This window comes from Apteryx rowi, unplaced genomic scaffold, assembly GCF_003343035.1.
Source record: "Apteryx rowi isolate R43461 unplaced genomic scaffold, aptRow1 scaffold_707, whole genome shotgun sequence".
NCBI classification, from domain to species: domain Eukaryota; kingdom Metazoa; phylum Chordata; class Aves; order Apterygiformes; family Apterygidae; genus Apteryx; species Apteryx rowi.
This window is the reverse complement of record NW_020450991.1, coordinates 168,184-182,095: the sequence shown is the minus strand read 5'-3', so window position 1 is coordinate 182,095 and position 13,912 is coordinate 168,184. Positions and strand designations below refer to the sequence as shown.

Here is a 13,912-nt window from a genome sequence, read left to right as displayed (position 1 = left end):
TTAATGTTTTTCCCAATGTTTATTCTTGTGATGTGTAAATAGGAAAGAAATATTAAATATTCTAATGTTCTTTCATTAAGACAATAACATTTCAAAGGCTAATGTAAAATCAAGCTGCTAAAGTTTGCAGTTTTTCTGTCCAGCAGTTCATTTATACAACTGCCCTGAGTAGATGCTATATGCTGCTTAGCAAACTGCCTTTAAGAGTTTAAAAATAAGTCAGTAAAGCTACTCAAAGGTAATACAACACTTTTTAGGCATCTTTAATTTGCATTAGGAAGAAAATAGGGTTTTCTCATTAGTTAATTATTCATCCCCTCATCAATGTTTTATAGACAATAAAAACACAATTGAAATGTTCAGGAGAACTAATTGTGCTTGTTGCTATGCATGGGATCATGAGCTTATTTTTCAGAAAGGCAAGTTTTTAAATGGTAAAATGAGTCCTATTTTTGTGGACTGCTTTAAATGCCGCTTTTATTAAATTGTGTATTGTTCCCATTTGAAAACATTTCCTTTCTATTTTTTTTTTTTGAAAAACCTCACTGAACCCTTATTAGCAAAAGATTATCCTATTTCAAAACTGCAGGTATAATTAATTTGCAGTGTATCTCAAACTGGTACAAATGTGTAAAATTTGTGTTTGTAAAATTTCTGCTTTGAGTAGCCTTACATTCTGTGAGTCCTAGCAATCATCAAGCTCTATTGCATGCCCCATTCATGAAAAGTATATTTTGTTGGGATGATGTAGCTTAAAGAATTTGGCGCTAAAGCTTCCTTATCTAGAGCTTCCATTAAATTATATTAATTTAAAATATCTATGGAATGATACTTTTACAAAAATATTAAAACAAAACAAAAAAAATTAATGGTTTGGGTTTATGAAAATGACTTTACAGTAAGTAAAAAAGGTTTGTCACAGTTTTGGTAACTTGCATGAGTTCATATTGAAAAGAAATCTTTCACATGTTCTTAATGAATTTAAAACTGTTGTGCTCTAGGTATTTTCAGTTGTATGCTCTGAAACAGTAGACACCATATAGCTTGTGCTTTTTATCAGGGAAGCCTACAAAGCGAACTGCTGCTTCATTAGGACTGCAGCGTTTTCTTGGCCTAGAGATTGGGTAGCGGACACTGCCGTCAGCCAGCCAGCCAGCGTCACAGCGGTCATATCCTAGCAGTTTCCAGGCAGCAAATATCTGGCCAACTTTAGCAATCTGTGCCCCATCCTTCAAGCAAGCCTGAACAGCTTCATCGTAGGTCAGCTTGGTTGGGTGTATTAGGTAGTAAAACCGACCTAACAAGAGAAAGGAAAAAAAGAGTTATTAGTGACATGAACAAGATGCTATGATATAATAAAGATGGCTTTTGAGGAGTAATGGGGAAGTTCACTGCAGAATCACATCAAGCAATTTGACTTGTTTGGAACCATGCAATTTATACTTTGTGCTATTAAAGTATTTTAATTTTAGGTGTAGTGGGTTTATAAATAATGGGAGGAAAAAAATATGCATATAAATTTATGCTAACTTAGCAAGGCAAGGGATCTCCACCCTCACTTCATTCAGTTGTAACTGAACTGTTGTAATGCATTTTTCCTTTGCCTGCAGAGGCAGAAAAATAGGAGGAAAAAGGTTGAGGAGAGAGATAGTGGAAGATACTCTGTGATTTAGAGGATGGCTTCAGTTCTGCATCTAGCTTTAGGGTGAAAGATGCATTTACCAGCAAAGTCCCCATGCAAAACATCTGAAGAACCCTGTAGACTTCAGGCAAAACAAGTCTCATGCAGCAGTAGCTTATTGATATAGAAGGGAAATTAGTTAAACGTCTAAAGTAGTGTAATTCTACATTATGTTCTCAGCATTAAATTAAAATCCTTATGAGTTTTCTTCTTAGAAGCACAGCACAGTAAGAGCTGACATTTGATAGTATTTGGGTGAGGGTGGCTGGAGGTAATGCATGCAGTTTTACTCGTTGGCACAGCGCTGACCTTGTTTCTGATTAAGTACAAGAACAATTTAAAGTTTTTCTGTAAGAAAGCTGAGATATTACACAGCTTCTCAAAAGCAGAGTTCGAACCTGTAGTAGATCAAAAACATGCCTGTCGTAAGTCTTCATTACCAGAGTCAAAAACATTTGCAGCAGTTCTGCAACTCTGTTTCTTTTTAGGCATCAAAGGGCACATTCTCACCATAAGATGACATTGAACCGATAGTGCTAGTAAAAAAAAATGCGCCCCAGTCTCAAAGTAATGAAAACATATGCCAGTGAGTAAAACTCATAATGGAAGTCTTCTGTACTAATCCATAAGCAGCAATAATACAAACATTAATTTCATTTATCAAGGCAATATAAATTCATTGTATGCCTTTCATTCATTATATTCAAGGCTATTTATCAGTATTGGATTGACAATTAACCAAGTGCTAGGTAGAAATGGATTACAGAGGAATAGCACTTAGCTGAAGGAATGATAGTTTCCAAATAAGTCTTCAACATTTTCAATCTGACTCTTTTCTAAGGGCAACTCAGCTGAAAAACAAAGCAATTTATCCATGTGGGGCTCTTGTTCTAGTTCCAGGGCACACTCTTTGCTTCTTGATTAAAAATGTACTCCAAAATAATATCCTTTTTCTTCCTCATAAGAAAACAGGCAAACACACAAACCTAGTTCTGCTCTATTTCAGATTATTTTCTTGGTGAAAAAAAGCAGTGAGAAAGATGAAGACTTATTTGAGCTCTATAGCCCTGCAAAAACATAGCTTTTTTAAGCATAGAAATGTCAGGTCAGATGAGAATATAACAATAATTGGATTAACTTTATGTTAAGGTTTGAAATTTTGCACTATGACGGGGATCTTTTTTCAAAAAAAAGCATTTACATTGGGGCTGTGGCAGTGAAGAACCTTTTAAACAATTTCACTATTGTCAGATATGATATCCACAGTGTTTCAACAGAAAACATTACTTCTGAGAGCGGATAATCTCCCCTTTTGTAAAATGCTTGCTTAATTCCATTTCAGCAAGTTGTCAGCATTTACATAGTGTTGCTAAAGAGAATGTTTATTAAGAATAAACCTGTTCCTACTATATTATTAAAAGGTTTCCCCAAAGCAAATAGGATTTTATACTTAGAGGAACAGGGACTTGAACTGATAGTATGTAAACTTCACCTAGCTTATTAGTTGCTCTTCAAATCATATGTCAATGGAATGTAATTTCCTAGGGATTTGCCGTAAGGTCAGGTTTTTGACATATGACATCAATAATAAGAACTCCTATACTCTGCCCCTTCCTTAAGTAGGAGAACTTCAATAGTAAACCTCATGGGGGAAAAGAAAATGTGTATCCAGAATGATTAAATAAAATACTATCAATAAACTCAGCACAGATTTGCTGGTTTTGCCTGCCAACAGGTTAGAAAGGTTCCTAATATGCTGACTTCTCAATCTTGGTATTTATTAATTTATGTGGCAAGAGATGGAGGGATTAATTGTCTGTCTCATTAATACCTGGTAGTTGGGTTACTCCTACAGAGGACAAGCACGCTTAATCTGACTCCTCACTTCAGATCATGGAGCAGAGGGTCTCCTCACACCTAATCAAACCCCAGCTATAATGGGTATTTTAAACTTCTTCATGTAACATAACAGTTTAAAGAGGAAAACCTGAGCACTTGACCTAAATACCTACACCCTTGTGACTGCAGGAGCTTGAGGGATGCATTGCCGGGGGAGATTTCCCCAACCTCAGCTCTAAATCAAGAGAGCAGAGATCTGAGACTAAGTTTTTGTATTGCAGCCCTGGGTTCGCAGCAGAGAGCCATCATATTTAGAGGCAATGAAAAGCAGCGCCAGCCTGCCTGCTCTTTCTGTGGCAGGAGTTAATGCAGGGCCTTGGAAAGAAGGCTCCTGGCTGTGCGCTCGGAGGGGAGGCCTCCAGTGGCACGGCCCATCCAGCGGTGCACCCCGCTGCACCATGCYGGCAGCGCCTGTAAGAGAGTCACTGAGCGCAGGCCTCTCTTTGCAATAGGCAGGCTGTACGAACGCCAGGGAGCTTACACAGAAATCAGTTAAATTGTTTTCCCGCATCAAAAATAAACTCTTCTCCATTTGTGGTTTCATACAGCAATAAAAGACATTCTCAGCAGCCAGCAGTATATTTCTGCAACTTGCACATTGTGTAGAGCCTGTCATCTGCTCAACAGCCTCAAGTTCAGTGTGTCTTAATAGTAATAGTATATGGCTGAGCAAGGCCATTTCTTCAAAATTCAAGAACATATTAAAAATGTGAGGAGATGCTTTCCATTCCTTTAATGAGAAGATCCTGATAATTATTTTAAAATACAGTGATGATTTAAGATAATTGACTTCAAATTGCCACATGAGAATATATAAGAACAGTTTAAAACATCCTTTTACACCCTTCCCCCCATCTGCAGCGAGTCCAGTGAAACAGAAGCATTGAATTTTAAAAATTCAGTTTTTAAGAATGGATAGGAAGTTTCATTTTGGTATTTTTGCTTTTCTTTTTAAAACAATGGCTACATGTTCCCAGTGGCTAAATAGTCCATTTTTCTGGAGTGGGCAAATGAGCAGTCAGTATACATTATCCAGAAAAGGCTTTATGCATTCTTCTCCCATTTAAACGGAGATGGTGGTTAACTTATCATATGCGTTGTTGTAATAAATAGGTGGTTCACAGCTGCACTTTTAACATGATTCCATAAAATTCATTCTTTGTATTTTTAACTTGTTAACATAAGAGATTTTTGCTTGATTCTGTTAGAACTGATAAAAAATCATTTATGCATTGTGATTCTATGTGCAAAGCATATAGCAAATGCATGTTAATGAGGAGAATGTGCGAGAGAAGCTCTCCTTAAACCTTTTCTTTTCTTTCAAAACTTTTAATTATCTGGAAAATGACAGTTACATTTATATTTAGCTCACTTAACACCTTCCAGTGCAAAAAATTCCCATGACTTTTCTTCAAGAAATTCACTGACCTCCTTCAGCAAGCTTTTGAACTTAGGCAAAGAATAACCACTCAGACTATACCATTACATATCTTTGTCCCATATCTTTTGGGGGCTGCAGAGAGGACTGGGGCAGCAGGAGTCACCTGCTCTTATTCCCCTGAATGGGTGTGTGGRAGCCCACCTTTACCTCCTGGAGGGAGCGTACGGAAACGGAGCAGCTCCATTCCTTGGGGCAGGGAAGGGGGAGAAATTGGGATGGGCTGCGGCCCCCATTAACCTGCAGATGACAGCAGCTTGTCCTGCCACGTGGGGGATGAGCCTGCAGCTTTTCCAAAGAGACTGTGGACTAAATTGGCTCCGACTGTGGAGGATGTGCAGGGAAGCAAACCATGGTGAGGGCTAGGTAGCGAAGTGTGTGGATATCAGGAAATGCCAACGTGGCAAATCCAACTTAGATGCTTCCCATTTGTGGGATATTCATTTTCGATAGTCTTTATCAGCTGAAGGAATCTAAAAGCAGGATGAGAACCATGTTGCCAGTTGATAGTTGCCATTTCTATGGCGGGAGAAAGATTATATGCTCCTTTGCAATATTTTAGGGGACAATCACTGTTACAGCTGGGACTTGAAATCCTGCTACAATGCTTGTACAGAAAGGGACCAAGTTGCATCTTTCCTGTGCAGCCATACCATGTTATTCCTTGAGCTCTGAGTGGTAAGTAAATGGAGAGCATTATGTTAATGTTATTCTTTGTATAGTTTTATGAAATACATCACTATATATTCTTATAAACTGGTCAATTGCTACTACCAGTATTTACATAGTATGTGATACATTTTGGATTTTTTTGCTTTGCCTGTAGAGTCACAAATCACCTGAAGTTCTTATACAAAGCAACAGAATGATTTGAGTATGAAATGGTGATACAGGCTAAACAAAATGTTCAAGTTGTGCACTTATACTAGTCTAAGAAAGACACTGTCAAGGGTAATTTCACAAGGTACTAAGATTATTTTATATTGTGTTGCAGACAAAACTTTGCTGAAACTGTTGCCCTGTGCAGTTAACAGGAATGTGTGCAGAATTCTTTACTAAGGGTATCAAAACAAATTCTTACCCTTATTATTTGGTTTATTCAATTGACCACAGTCAGGGTCCAACAGCTCCAAAATGAAAATACCGAATCTGGATTTGAACTCAACTGTGTTGTCAACTGTGTTTTCATTTTTCACCTTAACAGCTGAATGTAATTTTGCTGTTTTGGACCCTTCTTCAGGTAAAAAAACAAGTTTTGTATATATTTTAGTCAAAGACTTTTTAGTTTCAGCTGTTGAACTATTTAAAAACGAGTCCATTTTGGAATTTCCCCTGAGATTATAATGTGTTTTGGGGATTCCTTTCCCTAAAAAGAACCCGGTGAGTAGAAATCTAAACCTCACACACCTTCATTCTTCCTAGCTGCTCACACAACTGACACTTTCTGAGATTTTTTTTTTTTTAAGCTAGCATTACAATCCTGTGATCCTAGGGCTCTTGGCATTTCTCCAGCTCCCTTACATATACATAGCTGAAAGCTTTTCTGTTTTATACTGTCAACAGATTGCAGCAGTCATTCCCACTGCTGGAAATGCGTGGTGTGCTAACCACATCTCATTTTCCTTGGCTGTTCCTGAGCTGAGAGAATCAGTACTGGATGTATGATGACTCTTCACCACTGCAGGAACAGCTCTTTGCCCATACCCACTATCGTTGACAATTGCAGCCTGGTTGCAAAATGGACTATCATAAGCCTTTTCTCTTTGCAGTGAGAAAGCTGATGAAACTGTTAAACAGACATAAACTATCTGAATTGTTGAGGTGAAAATAGGAAGCTGGGATTTTGGGAGAGTTGCTGGGGTTTCTGTGGGTATCAAGGTATGACTGGGATGTGAATAGTGGAGGGTACAGCTGGGACATGAAAGGATAACATTGGCTGGGGAGGAGCTGGAAAGGAGGTGGACGGTGAGAGAAGCAGAAGCCCAGATTTCATGCTGATGCCTTGGGAGACTCATCTAGCACTGTGCTGGCGGGGCCCGGAAAAGATGGTGCCAAGCTGTTGATATCACCCTATTGCCATACAGTATTCTGCATGGCAGGCGGCTTTAACAAACTCACCAAGATGAGATTCGTTTGGGCATCATCTTCCCTTTGAATTCCCAACCACCTCTGCCTCTGCCTCTCACTGCCTCAAGCYTTTTTCTCCCTCTCTCTCTTGCTGTCTCAGCGTACAGACCTTGTTTATCCTTTGCTACATTTTTTCAGAAATGATCTTTCTCTTTCCTTAAGAGAGACTGTCCAGTTATTAACAGCTTCATCTGAAGAAAAGGTGGTGGTTAGTGATCAATAGTCACAAACATTTATTCTGCAAGCACTTTAAATATTGCAGCTATTACTTTTTAAAGTTTTCCTTGATTATTTTATTTCTTGTTGTTATTTCTTTAGTACAGGATTAAATCTGTACATAAGAGATGAGCTTGTATAGGATTTGGACTTACATAAATTAAACAAGAAAAAATGAGCCAGCATTTCATATGCCAATGATGTGGCATGTTAAAAATCAGATAAATATCTGTTTCAGATTGCATCCAGCCTAACTTTTGATATTGTTGGTTTGAGGGTTTGGGATTCTTTGGAGAAGGTGGAGCAGACTTAACATTAGAGCATATCTTCTGAGAGCAAGGCTTATGTTTATTTTTTTTGTGTTTGCTCAAGGACAAACATGCTTCATTGTGGATAAGCAATCTGAGCATAAACAAAAAGGGCCATGCTCCTTGGTCTGGTTGGGCTGCAAGCCAAACATGTGTGAAGCTGCATAGAAATTACCCACAAGAATGATGTTGTAGAAGATTGTAGACTGCTTTTGCACATTTTCCCTTGCAGTGTTCCTCTTATTCACAGCCACAGTTTTAAATCCTTTTCAGCTACTAGATTAAACCTTAAATGATAGCAAGCTGAGATCAAGTCATTTCCGACCTAAAGCAACACCTACTAATAGCTAAAAAAGCTTGTAGTCACTAAACTAAGGTTTAGAGCACCCCAAGATCATAACAAAAGTGGACAGGTTAGGGCTTTGACAGTGTACTAAGATTAGGAATCTAAATCATTACGCATAAAAGCTAGAAATAGCTGTGCTGATAAGGAAGTATTAGTCATATGAGACTTGGTGCCAGAGCTGGAGTTGCTTGACACAACAGAAGAGACATGAAGTTACAATCAGAATTTTGTTTTGGTGATATATTAAAGTTGTAAAGCATCATAATTATAACTGAATTCAAAAGGAAAGCTCAGTTAAAGGAATTATGGTTTCTTCATGACTTTAACTGAAATAAACTGGGCATATATCAGCATTAAAAATATACATACAAATTTTAAAGGGGTGAAAGTGGAGATATTTGAAACTGCTGTCAATATAAGTTCTAAGTTTTAGAAATGATTTATGTGAACATGTGGCAAAGACAATTTTACTCTGGATATGTGTCTCTGTAAATTCCACAGTAATATTTTCCAAAGCTAACATAAACTTTGACAAATCAAATATCACTTGCTGCCCTTTGCTGCTATTGGAATTATTTTCTTTTTTAAGCTCAGCAATGGCCTTTTACAAGGTAGAAGCGACTAAAGCTCTTACCATTGAAGTTTGAAGTAAAACAGAAAACGTCGTATCTGCTTTTATCTTTATCCCAGAAGCCGTAATTCCTGACCCCTGGCACGGTGTTCCTGCCGCCGCAGGGCTCGCGGGGCTTGGTGATGGGATACTGCACGGAGCCGTCGCTGAGCCAGCCGGCGTTGCACCAGTCCAGTCCCGCTCGCCAGGCCTCATAGAGCTGGTCGAAGGTGGCGATGACAGCGTCCTGGCCCCGGCATGCCTGCTGGGCCTCGTGGAAGTTCAGGTTGTACCGCCCCAGCCGTGGGGAGTATGGGAATACCACACCTGCGGTGGCAGAGAGAGGGTGAGTCACGGGGGTCCTACACACTGAAGACGCAGAAGCAAGCGAAACATCACTTACAGTCGTCCAAAGGAGAAGTTAACCGCATGCTGCGGCAGAATATTAAGCTGTTTGATTTCTGGGGAGAAATGCTCCGTCAGCAAATCAGCCCTTTTGTTCGAGAGGGGGATCCGAGTGCCTCCTCGCTCACCTGGGGGCTCCGATCCCTGTAACCCGTCCTGCTGCTGGCGGGAGCCGTGCCAGCTCTGCGCGCTGCCCCCATCCGCCGCTCTGCTCTCCCCGCTCTGATCTCACCCCTGCCCTCTGAGAGTGCTTAAAGATGAGTGGAGCTGATGGAAATTTTGCAGCTAAATGTTTTTCACCAGAAAATGTCCGTTTATCAACTGTAAGATAAATTTCTCATTTTGATTAAAAAAAAATTAAGTAGAAAAAAGCCAATTCCTTTTTTTCCAGGGTGCAATTTGGGGATTTTCTGGTACTCGTTTTGAAAGAAGTAGTATAGAGGATAGTAGTATAGAGTAGTATGAGCTATTTTTTTAGATGCAGGCATTAAAATGAAATGTTTTGCTTGACATAAAAGCGTTATTTTCTTTTCATGGATTCTTGCCAATCCATGAATTTTTCATGATCTTTTGCTCCTGATTCAAAACAGCTCTCTTCCCTCCCCCCCCCCTTTTTTTTTTTAATTTCAGGTTATCCTAGGAATTTCTTGTCAGGCTTAATAACAGCAGTGCAAGGCTAGACTGGTAGGAGACAGAATTAGGGTCTTGAGGTATTAAAGCAGGAAATCTACAGGGAAAGCAAATCAGTGAAGATGTACATGGCTTTAGCAAAGGAGACTTTTTGGACACTTCCCAATGGCCATGTGGCAGTTCGTCAATGCAGTTGCTCATGGTGGAAGGGGAGCTCCTCATGGAGGACACCAGTGAGTACAGGCCCTTCAACAGGAGACAGTTTTCCCCAATCCCACTTGGTGAGCGAGGTGGTGCATGGGATGCAGCAAAGCCAGGTGGTCCTGGGAGGAAGCAGCATGAAACACCGTCTCTCCCACCAGCCCTATGGGCGCCAAGAGCGGCGCTGGCGTAACTGAAGAGCATGTGCTGGAGAGGCTGGGGGACTGGTGAGTCCTGGCATGGAGGCATGGATCTGCTTATGCTTCCTTGCACCCCATGTGGGATGTGGGACATGGGACATAGGCCACCATCGCATGGCCCACAGCTGGGTCTGTTCCCTGTCAGCTGCAAGCTGTCGTGGTGGGCACAGCAGAGACCTTCCTGTGATGGAGAGTGCCCAAGTGGGGATGGGAAACACAGGGATGCCTCCAGAGTTGTTTCAATACTGACATTTAATCAACATCATTGCCTTTTTCTTGCAGATTTGTCCACTGTATATTTTCTTTTTGTTTTACAAAAAAATCTCTGTAATTAAAAACTACTTCTTGAAGCAGGAAAGATGCTTCAGAAAATGTTGAAAAACCACCTCCCCATGTGACTCTGACAAAAGGCAGTACAGAGAAGAGAGAGATTTGAAACAAAAGTTTGGATCAGACCACCCTAATCTTTGGCAAAGTTTAGAAATTTAACCCAGCTCTAAATTTTACAGTTGGCTTTAGCCTAATCTTTATAATAAGCTGAAATAAAATGGCATCAGAGAAGATCCAGCTCAGGATGTTTATTCTCAAACATCTCTTTAGAACTAGGAGGTGTAGGATGTAGAAAGACTGAAGACAAGATAAGACATTAGGAAATGAGCCAAAAGCTTTAAACTGGTAAAGACATCTGTCTTTCTTTTTACTTTTCCCTGTTGGTGAATTCTCCTGCCTATAACAAGTTCCTTGTCTCCAAGGCAATGTAGCATAGGATAAAGAAATTGCATTATAGTCATGCTCGACTGTCACCATGCAATGAAGTCATTCTTCTTTTTGAACATTCAAATCCACTTTGGTGTCTATTCCACTGGTATCTTAATGTCGCCTTTCTTTCCCTTCTCTTCTTCACCCATCTATTGTCCAGGTAGTGTTATTTCTGTTAAATAATATCTTTGCTATTACTAAACCCAAGTGACTTGGTCCAAGAAAATAAAGCATTCAAATGTAAACTTGGCAGGGTAATAATAAAAAAGATTTTGTTCTCCTTCAGTAATTAACTAGTAAGTCTTCTGACTTTCTTTCCTTTTGTAAATCCTCTGTTAAAGGGCTTTTCAGTTATTAGCTGTTCTGCCATATAAAAGATGAATAATATGTAACACATTGTGTGCTGTTAACTACAGCTTCTTAAGCAAGAAGCCATAAATGTTTCATGTTCATTCTGTATCTCTTGAAATTTTTTTTAATCATTTGTTCTCCCTCAGTGCTAATGGCCAGAAATATCAATGGCTACTGTAAAAATATAGCAAGCGCCAGAGGAGTCCAAGCTTTATTACTTTATTAGAAATCTAATGCTTATTATTTTTCCAGAACTATACCTTCCCAGACTCTTGACTCCTGGTCCAGTACATGTGTGTGATCTGCATATACTTGTCAAAAAAACCTAAAATCACCAGAGATGGATACCTATTAATAAAGGTCTAAACTCATATACTTCTAAAGACTGAGCAACAATTCATCAGAAACTATTCCAACAGATGCGATTCCTTATGGTTTCCAAAATCACTTTTTTAAAGATGGTTACATATGAATGCAAATTTGTTACAAATCTACTTAAGTTTGACAGTTTGGGCCATAACGTTTTAATAACGTAAATATGCACAGAACTGTAATATTAGCTTTGGGCTATATTTGAAGAGACAGGCTAGAAGCTGATTCTTGTTTGAGTTCATCTGCAGTACAAGTCTGCAACTGATTAACATTAATTTCACCCAGCATATACAGACAGGGGTAGCCGTCGGTGATTTTATATAGCAAAATTGACCTTATGCAGTTTTGTGTGACTTTGTGTTATCTTTCGTCTTACTGGTTGTTTCTTCCTCATTTCCCTATCAAGCCTAACACTGAGTTGATAGATAGATCTATACTACGCATCTTCTTTTAGCTACAATTTAGCAGTTTTGAACCTTAATTAATTGAGCAGCAGCGCCTTCAGTCTTGGCTCCTACAGCCCATCAAAAGATAGTGCACTCCATCTGGGCTTGAGCGGACAAAGCTGTCTGGGGGCTCATTGCTGTTCCCCAACTAGAAACCAAATCTAAACACTTGACTCCAATCCTGTGTTTTACTGCAAGACAAAACACCCACTTCCAAATGTTAACAAATTCAGCTTGGGAAATGAAGGAAGAAGAAAAACTTCTAGCCTCRAATGGCTGCTATTGCTGTGGTTTTCAATTACATTTGAATACTTTTTTATTGGTAATATGAAAGTCTCCTGAAAGTCTTCTGTTGGGAAAGGATGGTATTTTTCTCACAAGTACTGGTTTCAGCTGTTTACTTAAGCCTGCTCTCTGGTTCAGTCTGAACAAAATTTCTAAATCCTTTCCCCTATTTTCTGTATTACCCTTCCAGGAGTGTCCTGTCGGCAGTGACAGTATCCGTAGGCAGTCAAGTGCATCCACCAACCTATTGGGATGTGGCTCTTTGTAGGGAGTGAGTTGTTGGACACCTGTTTAAACCCAGGGAATGGTGGTTCTCTCACCCTGCTAGTTTGTGGGAACTTTGGCCTGAAGAGCCTTAACTTGACCTTAGTGACTCAGTTCCTTGCTTTAAGCAAGCAGCTTAGACATTTGTAGAGTTTGAGTAGGGAACATTAATTACAATTCAGATTTAGGAGGTAGCTCCTCTCCCAGACAATCAGTTCTCTGAAATACTCCTGTTAATAACAACTCCTCTTCTGCCTTCCTCCAAAGAAGGAGGAAAGAAACTGAAACACATTAATTTGGTGGTAAATAAATCTGTTAGTGAAAGAAGAAGGCCTGGTAAGGTTTGTTCTATGTGCCTGTGACAGTGCAATCACAGTCCTGAAAATGGTTGTTGCAATGGAAGTTAGGATTTTTACCAAATCAGAACATAAGAACTGGAAGTATAACAAAACCTCCCCATATCTGTGCCTGTGTTTCTGTGAATGCCTTACTTTCAATCCCACTAATGTACAACTCTGCTTCTGTTGCTGTGGTTTTCAATTACATTTTTTGAAGGGGAAACTAGGAGGAGAGAGAGAGGGGACAAGCGAAGCTGGCTGTTTTGCAAAGCAAGCCATCACTTTTGTGCAGAAGGGTTTAATGCTACCTTTTTTATCCTAGCTGGGGAAAATCCATTTTTCTCTATTTGTCTTGAGAGGGAGAATTTTGAACAAGTCTATGAGAATTAGATGCTCAGTTATATCAGAAAATAAGTGGAAAATAATCTTTAAAATGGATTAAGATGGCAATCTTGCTCACTTAAGGAATGGAAAAGACATGATATTTGCATGTCCTTTGTATGCTCTTTGTGTTACACATCTTATACGCAAATAGTCACTGCAGCTCAACACGAGTCCTTTGCAATTGCCTGGTCACTAGAGACATGTTCTCCGTGTAAGTAGGTGTAATGGTTACCCAAGGCAAAAAGATGAGGAAGGAATCTTAGAAAGCTTAGCTCCTATAACAATTTTAGAAAGCTCAGCTCCTATAACAATTTATGGTTGTCTGATAAGGCAGCACTATATGCAACTAGCAGTTTTAAGAGTATTTACAGATAGAACAAAATAAAACAAATTTCTGTGAACTCATATGGAAAAAAAAAGTCTCTTTACAGCCAGAGTAAAGAAATGGTTTCCTTCAGTTCTAGTATAAACAAAAAGTAAGTTTTTTTGTAGCCAGTGTAAACACAGGGTAGAGTAAAGTGTGCTATATGCTGTACTGTAGGGTACAGTTTTATGCTGGCAGGTTCATACACTTGAAGGCAAAATTTTCCATGTTGGGTTTCTAAACTTCTGCAAAAAGTGGAAAGTCCTTCACTTTCCTTGAGAATCCATC

General features: G+C 39.3%; 1 protein-coding gene across 1 annotated transcript in view; it reads right to left on the bottom strand.

Moving 5' to 3' along the window:
• Window positions 1-526: 526 nt before the first annotated feature.
• LOC112976195 (hyaluronan and proteoglycan link protein 1) overlaps window positions 527-13,912 on the bottom strand; it is a 33,002-nt gene continuing 19,616 nt past the window's right edge. Inside the window, exons 3-4 of the mRNA XM_026087165.1 lie at window positions 8,650-8,952; window positions 527-1,297 (exon numbers count right to left, since the gene is read on the bottom strand). Of these exons, the coding sequence (XP_025942950.1) occupies window positions 1,008-1,297; window positions 8,650-8,952 (593 nt within the window). The 3' untranslated portion in view covers window positions 527-1,007. The remainder of the gene's footprint in view (window positions 1,298-8,649; window positions 8,953-13,912) is intronic.